General features: G+C 43.6%; 1 protein-coding gene across 4 annotated transcripts in view; it reads right to left on the bottom strand.

Annotated features, from left to right (window-relative positions):
• LOC106582605 (voltage-dependent calcium channel subunit alpha-2/delta-2) overlaps positions 1-24760 on the bottom strand; it is a 367039-nt gene that overhangs the window by 81482 nt on the left and 260797 nt on the right. For all 4 annotated transcript variants that reach the window (XM_045705262.1, XM_045705259.1, XM_045705261.1 and 1 more), the window contains exon 4: positions 21471-21530. In XM_045705262.1, the coding sequence (XP_045561218.1) occupies positions 21471-21530 (60 nt within the window). The remainder of the gene's footprint in view (positions 1-21470; positions 21531-24760) is intronic.

Raw genomic sequence — 24760 nt, forward strand, 5'->3', positions numbered from 1 at the left:
GCCTTCTCTAACTGCACATTCACTTCAAAGGCCCTGTGTGGAAGTATTAGTCTGCAGACCAACAGATAGAGGCACACAGAGAGGGAAAAGAAAAAAGGACTGAGAAAATCAACCAAAAATTAGATCAATGTGCTATGGCTCTTATAGGTTACAGTGGCCTGTCTTAATCCCTGCACATGAGTGCAGACTTCCCTTCTTTTAATGCCCGTCTTAATGCACCTATTTTCTCCAAGCATCCTTTTAGTTATATGATTTCTCTCTCTCTCTCTCTCTCTCTCTCTCTGTCTTTTTATCTCTTCCACTGCCTTTCTCTCAACAGCTGGAGTTACCCGAACTCACATCCTGCTACTATCTCCGTCCCATCCCTACCTCTCTCTCCCTCCCTCTCGCTTTCCCTCCTCTCCCTCTGTCGCTCTCTTTCAGTGGCTGTCAGATCCCTTTCGTAAAAAGCAGTTAAATCAGTCTGTGAATATTCCAATCCTGTGATAAGGAGAAGCTTTGTCCCACTGCACTCTGGGTAATGCAGCTCCCCATTGTTGGCTGACAGGGCTCCATTGAGGATCCGGCTTTAGCCCCGATAGCATCGCCACATTGCATGGACACACTGCCAGATAAAGGCCTATCCAACACGACACGCATACCAACGCCTCCCAAACAAGCCCCAATCCGATCAGCACAGGAAGGAGACGCTCTAACACAAAATAAAGACAAATAAGATAAAAAGGCCGTAACAATATTCACGTTATTATAGGGAACAGGTGGGGCTCTAAAAGGAGGCAACGCAATTCTCCATCTACCAGCCTGGTGGATCCTGTCACCGCACGGTCCGCAACATCGCCAGGCAAGAGTGACCAATCACAGGCCACCTTACCGCGCATCTGGACCTGCACCGGCCAATCACGTCATCTTCACATTGCACCTCTGTCTGACATTAGAACACCACTTATCAAGAGAAACAGCTTCACGGTTCCATTTTCTTCACGACAACTGGATACAGGTCTTCCATTTGTCTGTCATTTTTAAGTCCGTAAGAGGGCCGAGGAGCCGCTACCCCCTCTTCGCAGGCTGACTGAGAGTGGCCAATCAACAATCAGTGCTGGCCGAAAGAAACCTGTTATTTTCGGCCCTGTAATCATTTCCATCAGAGGCCTCACTGTCCTTCACAAGGCTTCACACATCTTCACAGATTCAAATCAGACAGAAACCTTCCTCAAGGACAGGAGGCACCAAGGAAACCACACATTGAAACCCAAACATGTATCTATACTTTTAACCACTGTCTGTCACTGCAAATGAAACCTTTTCTATAAACACCTTGGGCATTCAGACCTTAAAATTAGAGCAGGGATGATGAACTGAAAATGATCGACACCGACCAAACCGACCACTTAGCGTGGATTTTCTTCGGATATTTTTCATTACAGTATTCATTTTGTCAACGATAACTATGACAAAAAATGCTTGTGAACTACCTATTTCTCCTGACTAAAACTATGACGATAACAAAACAAGATGCCCTGGAAAAAAAACGATAACTATTACGAATTACTTTTCATATTAGTCATTTCATTGAATATGAAGCTCCTTTTCATCTGTTTTGTCCAATCCTAAACATGCATGCACAATATTTCATGCAATCCTCTCATTGGCAGAATTGACATCTTTCAGTCATGTGGTCTGATTGAGCTGATCTGCCCCGGCTCTCCCTCACAGCTCCCAGGTGGTCACTTCAGTCACTTGTCAGTCTTTTAAACTGATGCGAAGCCAGGACACTTGACTTGCAACTAACCTCAACTAGAAACAATGTTAACTCTCTCTCTCATGTAGGCTATTTTTGCTTTGATCACAAAAGAATCGCTATTTTCCCATGTGTGCGCAGTTATCCATTCATCTGTGTTGCGTTCATCTGCTTTGTACTCTCGGGCCGTGGTCCGCAAATGCGAGTTGTGGTTGCTCTTTTCCTTTGGGAAAACGAATGCTATTTGTTGAACATTGTTGTAACGCTCAAATTCTCCCCTTTTCAAATAAACCCCCCTTCACGGTTATGATGGGGAGACAATCTGAGCTGTAAATTGTTTAACCTGTAGCTAAGGCTTTATAGTCTATATGGTTAATTATTACTGGCATTGGTTACGATCTGCCACAATATCAATGTTGCCAGGTAAGGTATAGGAGGGGATAGTGGGCCTAGGCTATCTGAATGTGCACATGATGGAAGTTAGAGGTAGCCTAAATATTCATTATTTAATAGAAAAAAATGCACGAACTATTACGTGACTAAAATAGCTGTGACTAAAAGGTATTTTAAGACAAACTAAGACTAAAACTCAATCTAAAATAGCTGACAAAATGAACACTGGTTCATTACAATAAATAACCTATAGGGCCCTAGTAGAGAAATGTTAAGTTTGAAATTAAATGAAAGTTTGCAATGGATGATTGTTAATGGGACAATTGATAGCTACAACATTTACATTTTAGTCATTTAGCAGATGCTCTTATCCAGAGCGACTTACAGTAGTGAATACATACATTTCATTTCATGCATTTTTTTTTTGTACTGGCACCGCGTGGGAATCGAACACACAACCCTGGCGTTGCACACACCATGCTGGCGTTGCAAACACCATGCTCTACCAAGTGAGACACACTCACAACACATGGACATCAACACAAATAATAAATATTTTGTGTTTCTCCTGTCTTTGTGCTTGTCTCCACCCCCCTCCAGGTGTCGCCCATCTTCCCCATTATCCCCTGTGTATTTCTACCTATGTTCTCTGCTTGCCTATTGCCAGTTTGTTTTGTTCGTGAAACCCACCAGCGTTTGTTCCCCTGCACCTGCCTGTTTCATGCTCCTGTTTTCTAGTCCTTCCTGGTTTTGACCATTCTGGTCTGTCGGTGCCATCATGGCATGGGGCGGCAGGGTAGCCTAGTGGTTAGAGTGTTGGGCTAGTAACCGAAAGGTTGCAAGTTTGAATCTGTCGTTCTGCCCCTGAACAGGGCAGTTAACCAACAGTCCTAGGCCGTCATTGAAAATAAGGATTTCTTAAGTGACTTGCCTAGTTAACCTCTTTGGGCTCGGTGGGACGCTTGCGCCTCACCTACTCAACAGCCAGTGGAATCCCGTGGCGCGATATTCAAATACCTTAGAAATGCTATTACTTCAATTTCTCAAACATATGGCCATTTTTAAGACAAGACTCTCGTTAATCTAACCACACTGTCCGATTTCAAAAAGGCTTTACAACGAAAGCAAAACATTAGATTATGTCAGCAGAGTACCCAGCCAGAAATAATCAGACACCCATTTTTCAAGCTAGCATATAATGTCACAAAAACCAAAACCACAGCTAAATGCAGCACTAACCTTTGATGATCTTCATCAGATGACACTCCTAGGACATTATGTTATACAATACATGCATGTTTTGTTCAATCAAGTTCATTTTTATATCAAAAACCAGCTTTTTACATGAGCATGTGACTAGCTTGTGACTAGCATTCCCACCGAACACTTCCGGTGAATTTACTAAATTACTCACGATAAACGTTCACAAGAAACATAACAATTATTTTAAGAATTATAGATACAGAACTCCTTTATGCAATCGCGGTGTCCGATTTTAAAATAGCTTTTCGGTGAAAGCACATTTTGCAATATTCTGAGTAGATAGCCCGGCCATCACTGGCTAGCTATTTTGACACCCACCAAGTGTGGTACTCACCAAACTCAGATTTACTATTAGAAAAATTGGATTACCTTTGCTGTTCTTCGTCAGAATGCACTCCCAGGACTTCTACTTCAATAACAAATGTTGGTTTGGTTCCAAATAATCCATAGTTATATCCAAATAACGGCGTTTTGTTCGTGCGTTCAAGACACTATCCGAAGGGTAAAGAAGGGTGACGCGCCCGGCGCGTTTCGTGACAAAAAAATCAAAATATCCCATTACCATACTTCGAAGCATGTCAAACGCTGTTTAAAATCAATTTTTATGCGATTTTTCTCGTAAAAAAGCGATAATATTCCGACCGGGAACCCTGTTTTCGTTCAAAGACGAAAAAATAAAAACATGGTGTCGGCTCGTGCACGCGCCCCCAGTCTCATTGTTCTCAGATCGACCACTATCCAAATGCGCTACTGTTTTTCAGCCTGGGGCTGCAAAGTCACCATTCAACGTTCTGGCGCCTTCTGAGAGCCTATGGGAGCATTAGAAAATGTCACGTTATGCCAGAGATCCCCTGTTTTGGATAGAGATGATCAAGAAGGCCAAGAAATAGTCAGAGAGAGCGCTTCCTGTTTGGAATCTTCTCAGGTTTTGGCCTGCCAAATGAGTTCTGTTATACTCACAGACACCATTCAAACAGTTTTAGAAACTTTAGGGTGTTTTCTATCCAAATCAAACAATTATATGCATATTCTAGTTACTGGGCAGGAGTAGTAACCAGATTAAATCGGGTATGTTTTTTATCCCATTGCCTGAAGTCAGCGCAGCCTGTCCCGGGACATCTTCCTGTTGCCCCGGACATTCCTGCAGAGTACCAGGAGGTGTTCAGTAAGGTCCGGGCCACTTCACTGCTGCCGCACTGACCATATGACTGCAGGATTGATCTTCTCCCAAGCACCACTCTGCATTGGGGACAACTGTCGGGTCTGGAGACCAAGGCTATCCTTTGGGAAAACGAATGCTATTTGTTGAACATTGTTGTAACGCTCAAATTCTCCCCTTTTCAAATAAACCCCACTTCACGGTTATGATGGGGAGACAATCTGAGACATTGAGGACTCCCTAGCTGCTGGGTTCATTCTGCCTCCCCCGCCGGCGAAGGGTTCTTCTTTGTGGAGAAGAAGGACAAAACCCTGCACCCGTGTATTGACTACCGAGGATTCAATGACAGTGAAGAACCGCTACCTCTCATCTCCTCAGCCTTCGAGCCGCTCCAGGGGGCCACTGTATTCTCCAAGCTGGACCTACGAAACGCCTACCACCTGGTGTGGATACGGGAACGGGACGAGTGGAAAACTGCCTTCAACACGGCCAGCGGCCACTACGAGTACCTGGTCATGCCCTTTGGCCTTACCAACCCCACTGCTGTGTTCCAGGCTCTGGTTAATGATGTTCTCTGCGACATGTTGAATCAGTTCGTCTACCTTGATGACATCCTTGTCTTCTCCCGCTCCACCCATGAACATGGGCTCCACGTCCGACAGGTTCTCCAACGCCTCCTGGAGAACCAGCTTTTTGTAAAAGCAGAGAACCCCTCTCTGGGTTACATCATTGCTGCAGGGAGCATACAGATGAATCCCGGGAAGGTGCGAGTGGTGGTGGATTCGCCCAGCCTATGTCCAGAGTACAGCTGCAGCAGTTCCTGGGTTTCACCAACTTTTATTGATGCTTTATCCGGGGCTACAGCACTCTGGCTTCCCCCCTGTCTGCACTCACCTCTCCCAAGGTTCCGTTCACGTGGTCCCCAGCTGCTGATCGGGTGTTCCCGGGATCTCAAACACCGCTTCACCACAGCTCCCATCTAGGTTCATTCTGACCCGTCCCGCCAGTTTGTGGTGGAGGCCGATGCTTCGGATGTTGGAGTGGGGACTGTCCTGTCCCAGCGGTCTGCCCTGGACCTCAAGTTGCATCCTTGCACATTCTTCTCCCACCGCCTCAACGCTAAGGAGAGGAACTACTATGTGGGGAATCGTGAGCTTCTCGCAGTGAAGATGGCATTGGAGGAGTGGAGGCACTGGCTGGAGGGACCTGGAATATCTCTGCACCACCAAGCGTCTAAATTCCAGGCAGGCTAGGTGGGCCCTACTGTTCACCTGGTTCAACTTCGCCCTCTCCTACCAGCCGGGATCGAAGAATGTCAAGCCAGATGCACTGTCATGCCGCTATAACCCCACAACTACTACCCCAGAACCTGAGACCATCCTTCCCACCTCGTGCCTGGTGACGGCACTCAGCTGGGGAATAGGGTAGCAGGTTCGGGAGGCGCAGCATTCCCAGCCGAACCCCGGGGGGGTCCAGATAACCAGATGTTCATGCCTGATGCGGCCCACTCCCCCAGGCTTGCCTGCCACCCAGGCTCCCGGTGGACCCTGGCTTTTGTGCGACAACGCTTTTGGTGGCCTACCATGGTTCCTGATGCATTTGTCGCCGCTTGCACGGTCTGTGCACAGAACAAGACTCCTCGGCAAGCTCTGGCTGGTCTCCTCCAACCTCTGCCTGTCCCCCACCGTCCCTGGTCTCACATCTCCCTGGACTTTGTCACGTGTCTCCCTTGTCTGATGGCAACACCGCCATCCTGACCATTGTAGAACGGTTTTCCAAAGCCGCCCACTTCATTCCTCTCCCCAATCTACCCTCTGCCAAGGAGATGGCCCAGCTCATGGTGCAGCACGTCTTCTGGATCCATGGACTACTGGTCGACATGGTCTCTGACCGGGGTCCTCAGTTCTCGTCTCGGTTCTGGAAGGCGTTCTGTACCCTCATTAGGTTGTTGACCAGTCTGTCCTCCGGGTTCCACCTCCAGTCCAACGGCCAGTCAGAGTGAGCCAACCAGGACCTCAAGATTACTCTGCGCTGCCTGGTCTCCGCCAACCCCACCACCTGGAGCCAGCAGCTTGTGTGGGTCGAATACGCCCGTAACACCCTTCCCTGCTCTGCCACGGGCCTATCACCGTTTGAATGTTCCCTGGGGTTTTAGCCCCCCCTCTTCCCTGAGCAGGAAGAAGAGGTCAGCATACCTTCTGCCCAGATGTTTGTCCGCCGCTGTTGTCGTATCTGGAGGAAAACCCGGTCGGCCCTCCTCAAGACCACCTCCAGGTATCGACGACAAGCGGATCGCCACCGGACCCCGGCACCCCGGTATCATCTCTGGCAGAAGGTATGGCAGTCCACCCGGGATCTGCCCCTCTGGGTGGAATCCTGCAAACTCTCCCCCCGGTTTATCGGCCTGTTTCCCATCTCCAAAATTATTAGCCCCTCTGCTGTTCGTCTTCTGTTGCCCCGTACCCTTCATATACATCCCACCTTTCATGTGTCCAGAGTTAAACCCATGTCTCAAAGCCCTTTGTCTCCTGACCATTCTGCCTGCCCTGACCCTGAGCATGCCTGCCGTTCTGTACCATACCCCACCTTACTGGATTATTGACCCCTGCCTGCCCTGACCCTTTCCACCCTCTCTGGATTATTGACCCCTGCCTGCCTTTGACCTGTCATTTGCCTGCCCCTGTTTTAGAAATAAACATTTGTTTCTTCGACACGGTTTTCATTTGGTCATACCTGAAACGTGATACATTTGTCTGTGTTTACATACATTTGGCTGGTACGTACTGTATGTTGTAGTACATTTGGATAATCAGGAATGGGAAATGTATATATTTTCTGATTTTCCACGGTTACCATAACATATGCTACACAGGACCTTAGGGGTGGGAATCATGGGACCATCAAACAATGTAATCTATCTACTCAACTCAAGAGAGAAGGCTTACACATAAGCAATAAAATAATACAATTATAATAATTTAGTACAGCAAACACCACAGACATATACAAAATAAGGACCCAAAGAAGTATAGCCCCATTTATATTAAAAAGCCCAAACCTGATTCTCTTTGACAGTGACCTCCTCTAGTTCAGAGTCCTTATGCAGCCCCCCTCTCTAACTAGGGGGCCAGGGGGTAGCAGGTTATCTCTCTGAAATAACATTTCATGGGTGTTGGGCATGTGTTGAAATGGGGGAATTGAGCATCGGACTATGGCCTGCTGGATTTTGTTGGCTATTGATTGCCATCCCTGGCGGGGCCGAGGGATCGATAGGCTGGGTTTAGACACAGTACGGGGGCCACTCTCTCTTTTTCTCTCAGCTCCAGGCTAACGCAGTGCTCCGTGGCGCTGTGGCTCGCCAAACAGCCCCTCAGCCTGCAGGTGCACTGACAGACAGACCCTGACTTCTCAACCACCAGCAATCTCTCAGCTCTCTATTGCTTTGTCTCTCTCTCTCTCTCTCTCTCTCCCATCTTTCTCTCAGTCTTTCACTTTCTTTAGTTCTGTTGCAGTTTCCTACTCTCTGTTTCTCTCCATGCCATATTAGTTGAGTGTGAAACATGCATGTCTGAGACCACTTGTGCTCTCTCGCTCTCTCGCTCTCTCTCTCTCTCTCTCTCTCTCTCAGAGCAGCAGAGTAACATTAGAGGAGAGTACTGAAGGAGTCGGAGCGAAGGAGAGGGAGATTGAGAGAGAGAGAGAGATTAATAAAGAAAGAGAATGGAAAAAATAGCATTTCTACCTTGAAGAGTGATAAATACGCAAATTACAGCCAGGCCTGCAATCAAGAAGCTGAAATTACCGAATTGTGGGGTCACCCTGGCAACCAGTGAGTGAACAAAGCAGGCAACAGCAGAGAGAGCAGCTGCAGAGAGTGAGGCAGGGAGGGAAGGGGAGTGGAGGGGAGGAGAGAGGGGTGGGATGAGGTGATCAGGATTAGGGGAAGACGTGGGGGGGAGGAGAGTTGAAGGAGAAGGAGGAGTGGATAAGAGGAAAGAGGGGTGGAGGGGAGGAGGAGGAGGAGAGGAGGAAGAGGATTGAGGGGAGGAGGAGGATTGTAGGGTGGGCTGGGATGGTCAGGAGAGGTGGAGAGGTGGTGAGGTGGAGGGAAGGAGAAAGGGGTGGACTTAGTGAGGAGGAGGAAGAAGAGGAGGATAGAGGGGTGGTGGACGTGGTTAGAAATAGGTGGAGAGGTTGAAGACTGAGGGTCAATGTATGAGGTGGGTTATGGAGTGCCATTTGTAAATGACAAATGCTCAAATTCTTCCAAGTGCTTGATAAATTGCTACATATTATCCATGAGTTTCACATGAGTGCAAAGTACAAACTTGTAGTCAAGGTTACAGTATTCTCACATGTGCAATTGCACGCACGCACACACGCACTCACGCATGCACACACACACACACAGAATGATAGTCAGTGGGTGTGATAGCTGCATGAAGACTCGCCTCAGCATTGTGTATAGTATAGTATAGTATAGTATAGTATAGTATAGTATAGTATAGTATAGTATAGTATAGTATAGTAGCTAGACTGGGTCCAGTCTCTGTCTCTCTGCTAAGTCATCCAGACCATCAGATATGCTTGATAGGTATGTTGTCCTTGCTAAATTGTATACTGTGTTGGATTTTCTCCCGCCCTCCTACCCCCTTCCATTCCTTTCCCTCCAGTGGTGAACAGATGGAAGTCCGTTCCATGGCGCGGGATTCAGCGATAACGCTGTTTATGAGTTCCACTGCTCACTCGGCAGGCTGCTAGCACTCTGCCTCTCTCTCAGCACAGCCACAGGAAAGAGAAAAGTTCACATAGAAAATAGAAGCAGTTCATTTATGATTATACAATGTGTTTATGCTTATCAGTGTTTGAAATACGTTCTGTATATTTAAAAAGTGCTCTGAAAGCCACATCCCCCTCCCTCCTCTCTCTCCCACCCTCGCTCTTTAGCTCCTGCTAAGAGTTGAGTTCTGGCTCACATAAATGTGCTGAAACAGGAAAAACTGTCCCAACTCAGAGAGAGCCTCTGCAGTCACTGGGAATGGCTGAATGTGGATTATTTGATATACAAAAGGAGGAAGTGATACCGGATGCTAGAATAACTAGGGAGAAAAACATCCCATTCCCCCATACAAATAGACATTCAAATAAAGAATATATATTTCGTAGCAGGTTTAGTGCAGTATGCTACCCTGTTCTATTAAACTTAACGATCAGCCTGTTCACCGTCTCATCCTCATGCCCAAAAGGCGCTGTGACTGGGTTCTGCTCATCATCCACAAGTAAGGAAAACGGTCTTATTACTGAAATAAGAAAATATTTCATCTAAAACATGAAACAGAAAAATGATTGCACAGACAATTCCTGTCTCTCCCAATCTGTCCAGAGATGAACATAGGGCTTCAAAATACCCCCCCCCCCTCCCCCAAAAGAAGACAAAAAATAAAAAGAAAGAGATGAAACAGAAGCCCATTGAGGCGTCCTTTGGTGTCTGTCTATTTCACCTGATTGTGGTCCCTTGAAGACGGCCCTTATAAGACTAATGTATTCTGTTGTTAATGGAGCCGCTCGCGTCGCTCTGCTCTGAGAGCCGGGCTGAGAGAGCCATCCTTCCGCCACAATGAAGGGCCAATTGTCTCAAATAAAAGCATTATAAGGAGGAATGACATGGTCAGGGGAACAAACAGGAGTGTCAACTCTTACCCCTGCCACTAGGGGTGCGGCTCACTAAGGGGACATACAGAGCATTCTGAAAGTATTCAGACCCCTTGACTTTTCCACATTTTGCTACGTTACGGCCTTATTCTGAAATGTATTAAATAGTTTGTTTTCCTCATCAATCTACACACAATACCCCATAATGACAAAGCAAAAATAGTTTTTTTTTGCAAATGTATTATTATTTTTGAAACTTAAATATGACATTTACATAAGTATTCAGACCCTTTACTCTGTACTTTGTTGAAGCACCTTTGGCAGCAATTACACGTGTATTTGGGGAGTTTCTCCAATTCTTCTCTGCAGATCCTCTTAAGCTCTGTCAGGTTGGATGGGGAGCGTTGCTGCACAGCTATTTTCAGGTCTCTTCAGAGATGCTTGATCAGGTTCAAGACCAGGCTCTGGCTGGGCCACTCAAGGACATTCAGAGACTTGTCCTGGAGCCACTCATTGGTTGTCTTGGCTGTGGGCTTACAGTTGTTGCCCTGTTGGAAGGTGAACCTTTGCCCCAGTCTGAGGTCCATAGCAGTCTGGAGTAGGTTTTCATCAAGGATCTCTCTGTACTTTGCTCGGTTCATCTTTCCCTCAATCCTGACTTGTCTCCCAGTCCCTGCCGGTGAAAAACATCCCCATAGCATGATTCTGCCACCACCATGCTTCACCGTAGGGATGGTGCCAGGTTTCCTCCAGATGTGACATTCAGGCCAAAGAGTTCAATCTTGGTTTCATCAGACCAGATCATCTTGTTTCTCATGGTCTGAGAGATCTTTAGGTATTTTTTGGCAAACTCCAAGCGGGCTGTCATGGGTCTTTTACTGAGGAGTGGCTTCTGTCTGGCCACTCTACCGTAAAGGCCTGATTAATGGAGTGCTGCTGAGATGGTTGTCCTTTTGGAAGGTTCTCCCATCTCCACAGAGGAACTCTGGAGCTCTGTCAGAGTGACCATCGGGTTCTTTGTCACCTCCCTGACCAAGGCCCTTCTTCCCCAGTTGCTCAGTTTGGCCGGGCGGCCAGCTCTAGGAAAGGTTTTGGTGGTTCCAAACTTCTTCCATCTAAGAATGATGGAGGCAACTGTGTTCTTGGGGATCTTTAATGCTACAGAAATATTTGGTGCCCTTCCCCAGATCTGTGCCTCATCACAATCCTGTCTCGGAGCTCTAGGGACAATTCCTTCGACCTCATGGCTTGGTTTTTGCTCTGACATGCACTGTCAACTGTGGGATCTTATATAGACAGGTGTGTGCCTTTCCAAATCATGTCCAATCAATTGATTTACAAAAGGTGGACTCCACTCCAGTTGTAGAAACATTTCAAGGATGATCAATGGAAACACAATGCGCCTGAGCTCAATTTTGAATCTCATAGCAAAGGGTCTGAATACTTATGTAAATAAGGTATTTCTGTTTTTATATTTAATACATTTGCTAAAATTTCTACAAACCTGTTTTCGCTTTGTCATTATGGGGTACTGTAATGTAACCAAATGTGGAAAAAGTAAAGGGATCTGAATGCAGTGTATGTGACTATAATCATGTCACTGTCACAAGTGCACCTAATCAGCGAAGGAACACTTTTTAAAATCCTGTTTATCTAAAATGTGGGAGGTTAGAGATAACCAAACAATTTCATACAATCAGAAAAACGTATGCAACGAATAATGAGAACCAGGTTTGCTGGAATAACCCTGCGAGAAGTATAAAACACACGCCCGCAGTAGTTCAAATTGACGTTATCTTGCTGTGCAGTCAGAGTTCAACAGTAAAAAACAGTGACACCCATACAACCGGTATACACATAACATGTATCAATGAGATGGATGAAATAGGAACAGTCGTTGTGCAAAAATGCAGCAATTATTTCATTTCACGTGCAGATCGAGAAAATGAATGGCCTGTGGGATAAAAAAAAAGTTGTTGTATCTGTTGCTATTGAGTTTGGGAACTCTAAAATGACGACCTGAGGGGAGAAGTGCAAAATGGTCAAGGGGGGGGGGGGGGGTGACCAGGACAGTCTAGGATACTGTTAGCTCTACACACCACATGAATGTCACTGAGAGCTGTGCTTGTTGCCACCTTAACCACCCTGTCCAACCTATTTTTGTTACAGTACACATGCAGTATACACACACACACACACACACACTACACACACACTACACACACTTTCTTGTCCCATGATGAAAGGCATCATTGATTAGAGGGTGATGATTATAGCAAATGGGAGATCTCCTTCTCTTTGAGTCTTTCTCCTTTTCTCTCTCTTTTCTCTCCTTGTCAAACCTTCTCCCTCACTCACGATGACCTCACCTTCTCTCTCCCTCTCTCGCCGAGTCCACCCCCCCCCTCGCCCCCTCTCCCCGTTTCTCCATAGTAACCCATCAGTAGAGTGCCTCTCTCTCTCTCCGCTAATGGCACAGCTATTAGCGCTAATGCATTTCAAACGTACAGCAGCTGCCACATCACATTCAGATGGAAAGTGAATGCCTTCCATCCCTTTCTCTCTTCTCTCCCTCCTTCTTTAACCAAGCCCCCCCCCCCATGTCCCTATCTCCTACCCATCATACTGTCAACCCACTCATTAACTATGCGCTCGAACGCTCCCCATTTCCCCATCAATTCTCAGACCAGGAAATGAACAAAACCCTTTTTTCAATAAACAAGGATAACAAGGTAAGCTCAACAGTCACGATTTAATTGGCAGACATGATTACATCACAGTTGTACTTCCTGATTATAAATACATGAACATAAAGTTATATACTGGGCGACACACAATAGGTTTTGAGCGCACAAACCCCTTGACGGCGTGCGACCACAAACTACCATCAGTGATTGGAAGTTCGGCTCTTTTTACTGACTTGGATCTTTTCGACTCGTTCTGTCAAAAGAACAACTATTTCGACTCATTCGGCGAACGATGAACTGAAAACTCGAAAGTCATGATTCTACAAGCCTCTCGTTCACATCTCATTCACTATTGGGGGCAGCAGGACCCCTTACCTGGCGAACGATGAACTGAAAACTCGAAAGAGTCATGATTCTACAAGCCTCTCAAAACAAAAGTAAACACCTCACACACATGGTTATGGGCTTAACAAAAGAAGACACCTGTACCATTTCAGATATAGAGTTCAAATGTATTCAATTTTGAGTTCGCATCCCAATATTACACTTTATAATCATTACAGAAGATTGAAATATAACAAAACCGTTGATGTAGAAACATTGGATTTTTTTTAAGAAGAAGAATGTTTATTCATTCTGAAATTATGAAAAAGAGGAAAAACATTTCACCCATGAGGCCACTAGAGGGTGAGTTGGTCATGACTGCATGAAAGCGGTACACAATGTACATTTGTTGATTGCTAGCAGGGGCACAACTTTCACTGGGGATGGGGGGACATGACCCACCATTCTGAAATTGCATTTTTGTCCCCCCCAGGTTTATCATTGCACTGTGATATACAAAAAGAGGGATCGGTGTGCTTTAGGACCATACGGACACCTCAGAGCGGTCTGGTAGGCTTTTTCGGCAGTTTCAGACAGCTGGATTTAGGACCACATGGACACCACAGAGCAAACAGGGGCAGCTGTTGTCTGTGTGTGTTGTGTTTTTTTCTCAGAGTTGTAAAAGCAAGCAGAGCAGAAACTGGCTCCTTTTTCTTTGACTGATGTAGCTGGCAAGGTAACTGCTGTTTGACTTAACATTTATTCCCAGTGCTGAGCTAGTAGTTTAAGTAAATTAACATTAGAGCTAGCCAAAAGTTGGCTAACGTTAGCTATTATTTTTACCTCAATCACACTAGACCTGAATCAAACGATGAAACAAGCGGCCAAACAATTGAAGACTGATATTCTGATGTTTTTTGACAGCGCAATGTGAGTTTTTATTAGAGTCAGTATAGCAATGTAACGTTATTGATCTGTCAGTTTCCCTAGCTAATTCCATACTTTTCACACTGACACGGTGTGAACCGCTCTACAGGCGTCACTATCATGGTGCACAGTCAGTACACAACACTATGCTCATCATGTCTTAGCAGGATCAGATGGTGACAGGTGTCCCAGCAGGATCAGACAGCCAGGGAAGACCAGTCTACGGAGCTCAGGTGAATTTTGCAGTATATTATAACAATCATTGAATGGATGCAAAGTTCCATCTTGAGTTGATGGGTAGGCTACAGTTTGTGATCTGGGAATAGTGGTCATTTCAATTATTAAAACATTGATTCTATTCTTGGACAATATAATGTATCAGTGGAGGCTGCAGAGGGAAGGACGGCTCATAATAATGACTGGAATGGAGTCAAGTTTTCATGTGGTTGATGCCATTCCATTGACTCCATTCCAGCCTTTATTATGAACTGTCCTCCCCTCAGCATCCTCCACTGTAATGTATAAATATACACCAAGGGAATTATTTTCATGCCTCATCTGAGCAGGATCAGATGGTGACAGGGGTCTCAGCAGGGTCAGGCAACCAGGGAAGACTAGTCTGTAATGGCGCTGAGGTGAACCTTTGCAGATGCAACACTTTATTCTCTATGCAGCAAACACTGGACAAGCCAGAAGATTCAAAGATTGAAACTAATTTAAGGTTTTAAGGTCTAAAGTTGATTTCCAAACTGTGTCAAGGCTTCATCGAGGCTTTTCCCGATGACACAAAACATGTAAAACAAAAAATGTGAGGAAGACCTGGGAGACACTACTGAATACGATGAATGGATACAGATGTGTTTGAATGCCAAGTCATGTTCATATCATCAGACATAAATTACTGCAGTTTAAGACCATCCATAGAACATACCATATGCCAGTGTAACTAAATAACATGCACTCAGAAATGTCTTTCCTCTGCTGGAGGTGTAAAACACTAAAAGGGACATATTTGCATGTGTTATGGTCTTGTGAAGGCTGGCTGAAATCTGGCAAAGAGTATGTTATTTTATCTCAACATGTCTACAGATTCTCCCTTCTCCCTGTTTGTGTTTGCTTGGAAATGTTGATACTGGAGACTGTTATCAGAAGAAACTGTGTAACTTAGCATTTATATTGGGTAAGATATGCATTGCCATTAATTGTAAGGTTGGTTATCCTCCCACAATGTCACAATGGATGGCAGAAATGATTTGATATATTACAAGGTTAAGGGTATACTGTGCAACGTTCATACGATCTGGATTCCTTGGAATACTGCATGACAAAAAGAGTCTGTATTGAAAACATGTCCACCTCAGGAGAGATACCTATTTAGGTAATCCCTAGCTGCTGGGCTGATCATTCCTGGCTCATTCTTTCCGTACTGTTGGTTGTCACTCTGGCCTTGGCCTAACACACCTGAAACCAATAATAAATGTTTCACTAAGATCCTAAAGCTGAGTGGGGTTTGGTGAGTTGGGGCGCTGCAGGGCGGTGGACCCCTATGGGTAGGATGGGGCGATACAGCTATATTGTGTACAAGTAAAAATAGCTCTACAGTACTATAATACTGTCATGATCCAAATATTTACACCTGTTGTGACATATATTGGGTTATTTTATGACGGCTACATAAGAGTGTCAAAACCCACATTATTCAAATTCGTTTTTTCCCTGCCAAGAATTTTCCTTTCATTTGAAAGTTTGTTTCTTAAAATCTTTATTGTTGTTGTAATGAATTCTTTACAGTCATGTTTTTTTCATCATATTTTAAATAACTTGTAGAAAAGACACTTTATGACACTGTTATGAAGCATTGTGACCATCCTGTGTCACTTCACATAGAATAAGAAAATACACTTTATGACACTGTCAAGAAGCATTAAGACCATCATAATCATATAAGGGTGTGTTCATAAATTCAATCTGGAGTGCCAGAGTGCGCTCAGAGTGCCCTCTGGGCATTTGTAAATTCAGAGCGTTGTCAGATTGTCCGTTTGTAAATTCAGAGCGTTGTCAGATTGTCCGTTCGTAAATTCAGAGCGTTGTCAGATTGTCCGTTCGTAAATTCAGAGCGTTGTCAGATTGTCCGTTCGTAAATTCAGAGCTGTTCGCTCTCGGAGCATTCAGAGAGCTACCACACTGGATGCTCTGGAATACTTATTTTTTATTTATTTAACTAGGCAAGTCAGTTAAGAACAAATTCTTATTTACAATGACGGCCTAGGAACAGTGGTTAACTGCCTTGTTCAGGGGCAGAACGACAGATTTTTACCTTGTCAGCTCGGCGATTTGATCTAGCAACATTTCGGTTACTGGCCCAACGCTCTAACCCCTAGGCTGCCTGCCGTCCGAGCATTCTGGCCTCACAACGGCAGTCAAGCAGCCAAGCTAACTGGCTAACGTTGGCTAGCTTGCTAGCAACTTCCAGACACAAATGAGAGAACAGCTCACTCTGACCATTTTACTCGCCCCAGCAGAGCTGGTTAGGCTGTTTTCATGTTATCCCGAGCGTTGGTGACTACATGCGCTTATAGCAGTCATCCAAGGGTGTCTCGTCCTGCTCCTGAAATCTGCTCCTGCATTCATCCCAGCCATCAGCAACAGAGCATCGGGGTAGGTGCATGTCTGACATCAATGTGTTTACAATTACCATGATAATTGAATGTGGTCAATAAAAAATAAATAATAATAAACAGCATAAGCATACTGTCGACACGTTGGCTACGGTGTAATGGAATGTTTTGCCTTGTATGGTAGGTTTTGTGGCTTATACACTCTTATGTAGGTGTTATAACCAGCCATAAAATCATGCCACATATGTCACTTCAGGTGTAAATATATGTGTTGTGACAGTGTTATGACCATATGACAACAAGTTATGACAAGTTATGTCAGCTGTTATGACATATTATGATATGGTTATATTGTATAACCTCCTTGATATTGCCTTGGCAGCAAGTAATGGGGATTCATAATAAATACAAATGCAATATTATTACTCTGGGTGCCGAGTAAAATGTTACCCAATAGGGTATCTTTCAGTTATAAAAATGCTATAAAATACCGAATATGCTATTCAATGGCACGAATCGTCCACAAAATTGCTTTGTATAAGTCATTGCAAATCTACTCCCCCATGTAGTGGATTGCCTGAAATGACATTTATGACCAGATAATGCTTTTATGAGGTGCACTAAGGCCATACCTTCTAGCGTCCCTTCCCATTCATCTCACTGGCCTCCAATGTGTAATTCTATCATTGTTTATTATTTCAACTATTATATTGAATATGACTGTATTGTGAAATGCTTTAGGGGATGGTTCTTGTAGTCATTGGCTCCCATGGTCGTGGAGCTCTAGAACTACTCTACTGCAAAAAATATATCAAATATATAAAATTTCAAATAATAATATCATAGAAATAATAGCATCTTTACAAAAAAAAAGCCACAATCTATCTGCAATATTAAAGCTGATCTACCTCCTAAAAAATATATATAAACATATAGAAATAAAATAAAATTAACAAATACCCAGGAGAATGCTTCCAGAGCCAATACAATAAAACGAATGGCCTGGGAAGAGACCGGCGACGGAGCTGGGATAGGAGGACCTATGACCTTGAGAAATCAGGAGAGATCAACCACTAGAATGTCTATTTTCACACACCATTTCATTGCAATGGAATTAAAACCCTGAACGACCATCACAACAGTTGTTACGACGGTGAACAGCCCGATGCTCATAACGCCGGACCGTCGCAGTGATCGTATTATAAAACCCAGGCACCATCGCTACAGTTGCAACGGGAAGAGGAGAGGACTGTGATCCGTCATTACGGTAACAGATGCGACAGCAGCAGTCCAGAGGCAGAGGGAACAGCCATGTCATTGAGTCGTATGATGTCACCGGTGTTATTGAACAGAGCAGATGGGCCGGGCCAGGTTGGGAGCAGAACATTAAATACACACAGAAACACATACACACAATCACACAAATCCCCCCCCCCCCCACACAAACAAGCGCACTCCCGTACACATAGATAAACATACTCACACAAGACTTCCTTCCATACCCCCCCCCCCGTCTCTCTTACATAAACACCTTTCTCTGGGCCTCTGACAGCTTGCTCCTCCCGTTAGTTTAAGATGCTCTGCGCTGCTCCTAATATGCCCAAAGAGCATGCCGCCCTAATCTAATTACAATGTCACTCAGCCGAGTCTTCACCCAAACGGAAATTAGAAAAGCACAAAATCTACAAACAGGAGAAATCTTCTCACAGGGAACGTGACATATCTTCCTCTCGCCTCCCTCCCTCCTCCTCCTCTCCTCCCCGCCAAGTTTTTTTTTTAATGGCTTCACAGTCGCCCCTGCCGAGATTCATTACCTGCTCTAATTATAAAGGCAAATGAAATCAGCTCCAATACATTATTAATGGAGTAGCACCATTAGGATTCATTTGCAGTATTTGCAACAATATTATATTTTCTAACTGTTTTCATGGCTGATTAAAGACTGTGACAGATAAGAAAAAAAGGTGGAGGGAGGGGAAAGGGGTGAGGATCAGACAGAAGGAGCGAGAGGGAGGAGGGAGGACAGAGAGAGAGAGAGAGAGAGAGAGAGAGAGAGAAAGAACGAGAGAGAGAGGGAGATAGCGGGAGAGGGGAAGTGAGGGGGAGAGGGAGAGAGTTGGCTTTTCCACTTGAAGAGACAGTGAAGCCATATTGGATGCAGTTACCTATGAACAGGTGTGCTGTGTGAGGGCACTGTGACCCAAACCCAACTACCTGCATGGGTACACATCCGATCGAGACGCATTAAAGCTGACCAGCTGACCACGGGCAGACAGACAGGAGGGCACTGACAGACAGAACCACCCTGGTTCGGTCGGAACAGTGGGCAGAGACAGGTCCAGAAACAGGTCCAGAAACAGCCAACCTGTGACTCTGGCTTCAGAGTGTAAGCGACCATGAATAAAAATGGACTTTTCTGGGATGTAGGGCTCATAATTATGAGTTTTAAATCAGTTAAAGCCTTTTCTCAAATATCCCCCGGGAGGCACAGGGTTAAAAATCCATTTGTGGGAGGTGTACCATGACAGTGAGCTCGTCTCCCTGGAGACAGAGGATACGACATTGGGGAATGAGTGTGTGTGTGTGTCTGCTGCTGGGTGTGAGATTGAGTGTGTGTGTCAGTACGTGTGTGTATTTGCAGGGCATCTGTTTGTTTGTTAATCTGAGAGTCAGTGGACCATGTGTGTACACACACATACTGCACACACGCAAACACACGCAAAGACACGCAAACACACACACACACACACACACACACACACACACACACACACACACACACACACACACACACACACACACACACACACACACACACACACACACACACACACACACACACAAGCCAAGTAATACCCAAGATTCTGAAATGTAGACATTAACAGTTAGTGGTGTTCCATTGTTTTAAAGGTCAGGTGCTGGGAAATGTAAAGTTCAACCTGCTTTTCCCTTTCAGGCACAACACAGATTGACCATATGTAGAAACAGACTGTTGTATATTATTATTACATGCTCAAACACATACACACACATCTTTATCTGGGGTGGTGCACGTGAGTGTGTACATGTGTCTGTAACATTGATAGCATTGGGATTTAAAAGAAAAACTAAACTTTGGTGGATAAATGTAAATATGAAGAAGAGATTAATAGATAGAGAAAGAGGAACAGAGAGAGTATAGAGAGAGAGGTAGAGAGAGGTAGAGAGAGGTAGAGAGAGAGGTAGAGAGAGAAGTAAAGAGAGGGGTAGAGAGACGTATAGAGAAAGGTAGAGAGGGGTAGAGAGATACAGAGAGAGAGATATACAGAGAGAGAGACATACAGAGAGAGATACATACAGAGAGAGATATATACAGAGAAAGAGAGAGATATACAGAGAGAGAGAGAGAGAGAGATACAGAGAGAGCGAGAGATATACAGACAGAGATATATATATACAGAGAGAGAGAGATATACAGAGAGAGATATACATATATATATATATAGAGAGAGAGATACAGAGAGAGAGATATATACAGAGAGAGAGAGATATACAGATAGAGAGAAAAATATATACAGAGAGGGATATATATATATACATAGAGAGATATATATACATATAAAGATATATATACAGAGAGAGATATATATACAGAGAGATAGATATACATAGATAGATATATATATAGAGATATATATATATATATACAGCGAGAGATATATACAGAGAGATATATATACAGAGAGATATACAGAGAGAGAGAGAGATATACAGAGAGAGAGAGATATACAGAGAGATATATATACAGAGAGATATACAGAGAGATATATACAGAGAGAGAGATATACAGAGAGATATATATACAGAGAGATATACAGAGAGAGAGATATACAGAGAGATATATATACAGAGAGATATATAGAGATAGATATATACAGCGAGAGAGATATACAGAGAGATATATACACAGAGAGATATACAGAGAGAGAGAGATACAGAGAGATATACAGAGAGAGAGAGATATACAGAGATATATATATACAGAGAGATATATAGAGATATATATATACAGAGAGAGAGATATACAGAGAGATATATATACAGAGAGATATACAGAGAGAGAGATATACAGAGAGATATACAGAGAGAGAGAGATATACAGAGAGATATACAGAGAGAGAGATATACAGAGAGATATATACAGAGAGATATATACAGAGAGAGAGATATACAGAGAGATATACAGAGAGAGAGAGATATACAGAGATATATATATACAGAGAGATATATAGAGATATATATATACAGAGAGAGAGATATACAGAGAGATATATATACAGAGAGATATACAGAGAGAGAGATATACAGAGAGATATACAGAGAGAGAGAGATATACAGAGAGATATACAGAGAGAGAGATATACAGAGAGATATATACAGAGAGATATATACAGAGAGAGAGATATACAGAGAGATATACAGAGAGAGAGAGATATACAGAGATATATATATACAGAGAGATATATAGAGATATATATATACAGAGAGAGAGATATACAGAGAGATATATATATACAGAGAGATATACAGAGAGAGAGATATACATAGAGATATACAGAGAGAGAGAGATATACAGAGAGATATACAGAGAGAGAGATATACAGAGAGATATATACAGAGAGATATATACAGAGAGAGAGATATACAGAGAGAGAAGGTTCTGATTTTACCTTGATCCCGTCCTGCCAGGGATACATTGTCTGCAGCTGCTCCGCCTCTCTGGCTAGCCTCTACACAGGAAACACACAGGAATCAGAGGTCAGGGTCAAAGGTCAATACAAGGCTCCACTGGGTCAGTGTGTAGATGTCAGAGTGTGTGTGTGTTTGTGGGAAACCGCCTTACAGAGCCAATCTGCTCTCTAGGGAAAACACTGAGTGCACTGACTGCTGTTCATAGACTGTATAATTCAAGAGACAGTGTCTGGTGCCAAGCTCAGCATGCTCCTCAATGGGCTTACACATTTGTCCTAACTGTCAGGGGAAATGGCATTTCTGTAAGGCGCGAGCTAAATTGGTACAATTTCAGACCATGTACTGTAGCAAAATTGTGAGCTACACACATTTAGACTAGCTAGTGCTGTTGAAATGTGTGTTGCAAATGGAAAAAGAAACCATGATTACAACCCTGTTATTCCAGGAGGTACGGACAGTTAGCGTTTGGATTGGAGAAGGTAGGGCCATTGAATAACATGAATATGTTGAGTAATATTAAACTTTTCCAAAGCAAAAGGACAGGGAATTTCTGTCAAAGGCATTTTCGTGGCTAGCTGAGTTCAGTGCAGTGTTGCTTTCTTTATTGGCATGTTTTTGGTCTTTTGGCTCCTAACTATTAATAGTTATACAACAGGTCTGACATAGTTAATTGCAAAGGGATTATAACATGGAGTACTACTGTCTATGTGCAGAGGCTTATGGGTGACAGTATTAAGTCACCCAGTGGCAAAATAGAGTGAGGCTCTAGAGAGGTAGTCTCTTCCATGTGTTTCTGCATGGTGCCCATGCTTTAGTACTGTATTTAGGTATCCTCTCTGCTCCCACTTCAATCCCCAGCACGCCTCTAGGGGGCGATCTGGTTCCCGTCCCAGAATTATCCAACCAGCCACACAGTCCCTGGGCTCGAAAATTACAAACCCTATTTAGACTCCCACTAAGAGGACTTTCATTTCTGGTACAACATCAAAGGAGCCATATTCCCCAAGCACATCAGGAGAGGGTTTTCTTCTCCTAAAAAGACAGGAAAGTCAGAAACTCTCGTTAGAGACAGAAGTGTCCTATTTTCTGTCTGGGGGTCCACCCCCTACCACTAAGACCCTCCCACTCACAGCTAGCCAGGCATAAACCCTCCTACTCTCAGCAAAGAGTATCCTCCACTACCTCATGTAGCCTTTTAAAGTATGGCATAACGGCTATGATATCACTATACCTCATTAGTAAAACATAATAACATGACTAATTATGCACCCATGTGCTTGTGTACTGAACATTGAACATTGGACACCTTAATCACCCGAATGACTATTCATTTCATACAGTCACTCCTAACAAGATGGCGAACCACTGAAACAATGTCACATACAACGGAGCTAATTAGCCTAATGAAATGATTGCCACAAAGTGAATTAAAGGAGACTCCATCAGTTGGGTGGCAGTGTGGTGTTGTGCATACAAAGCAGGGGTCAACCTAGCTAAAGGACATTGTTAAGTATTTATCATCCACTACAACGGTTTTCAATTAGGATTCAACAACGGAGAGCTGCTGGCTAAACAATTACCTCCAGATTCTACACTACTTTTGAATTTGCCTGCAAATATGCCTGAAGGGTTAGCCTACATGTAAAGAATAACCTTTTATGTCACCCTTTTATGTGGTATGACTTTGCTTATAAATGATTTGTGAAGCGTCCATGCCGAGCTTATGAAGATAAAAAGCATTTAGAAGTTGTTTTTTTTGGTCTAAAGTGGGATCTTTCATATTTGGCTGACCATCAATGCCAAACGGTTGTAGTCTGTCAACGTGTTTCTCTAACTGTGACGTCCCTTCAAGGACACAGTCATTATAGCAGAGGAGGAAAGGTCATGATGAATGAGGAAGTAAAAATTTAGTGCCCATGTCCATGGCGCTGCATATGAAGAATGGTTCCTCCCTCGTTCTCTGCCCTTCCTTCCCGATGATCTGTGATCTGTCCATCCCTTCATCCGAGTGACTCATTTTACTTTCAGTAGTCAATCTGTCCGTAAAAATCTCTCCCTCGTCCTCCCTCGTTATCTTTCTTCATATTACTCTGTTACTCTGTATTTATCACATTACAATGTTTCTATATGTTCATCGCAATCTATTTCTCTGTCTTCATCACATTACTCTGTTTCTCTATCTTCATCCCATTACTCTGTTTTCTCTGTCTTCATCACATTACTCTGTTTCTTTGTCTTCATCACATTACTATGTTTCTCTATCTTCATCACAATCTGTTTCTCTGTCTTCATCACAATCTGTATCTCTGTCTTCATCACATTACTCTGTTTCTCTGTCTTCATTACATTACTCTGTTTCTCTGTCTTCATCACGTTACTCTGTTTCTCTGTCCTCATCACATTACTCTGTTTCTCTGTCTTCATCACATTACTACGTTCCTCTATCTTCATCACATTACCCTGTTTCTCTATCTTCATCACTTTACTCTATTTCTCTGTCTTCATCACATTACTCTATTTCTCTGTCTTCATCACATTTCTCTGTTTCTCTATCTTCATCCCATTACTCTGTTTCTCTGTCTTCATCACATTACTCTGTTTCTTTGTCTTCATCACATTACTATGTTTCTCTATCTTCATCACAATCTGTTTCTCTGTCTTTATCACAATCTGCATCTCTGTCTTCATCACATTACTCTGTTTCTCTGTCTTCATCACATTACACTGATTCTCTGTCTTCATCACAATCTATTTCACTGTCGTTTTCCGCATTACTCTGTTTCTCTGTCTTCATCACATTACTCTTTTTCTCGTTCTTCATCACATTACTCTGTTTCATCACATACTCTGTTTATCTGTTTTCATCACATTACTCTGTTTCTCTATCTTCATCACACTACTCTGTTTCTCTGTCTTCATCACATTACTCTGTTTCTCTGCCTTCATCACGTTACTCTGTTTCTCTGTCCTCATCACATTACTCTGTTTCTCTGTCTTCATCATATTACTCTGTTTCTCTGTCTTCATCACATTACTATGTTTCTCTGTCTTCATCACATTACTCTGTTTATCTGGCTTCATCACATTACTCTGTCTCTCTGTCTTCATCACATTACTCTTTCTCTGTTTTCATCAAAATCTATTTCTCTGTCTCATCACATTACTATGTTTCTCTATCTTCATCACATTGCGATGTTCTCTGTCTTCATCACATTACTCTGTTTTTCTGTCTTCATCACATTACTCTGTTTATCTGTCCTCATCACAT

Source organism: Salmo salar, chromosome ssa22, assembly GCF_905237065.1.
Source record: "Salmo salar chromosome ssa22, Ssal_v3.1, whole genome shotgun sequence".
Taxonomy (NCBI): domain Eukaryota; kingdom Metazoa; phylum Chordata; class Actinopteri; order Salmoniformes; family Salmonidae; genus Salmo; species Salmo salar.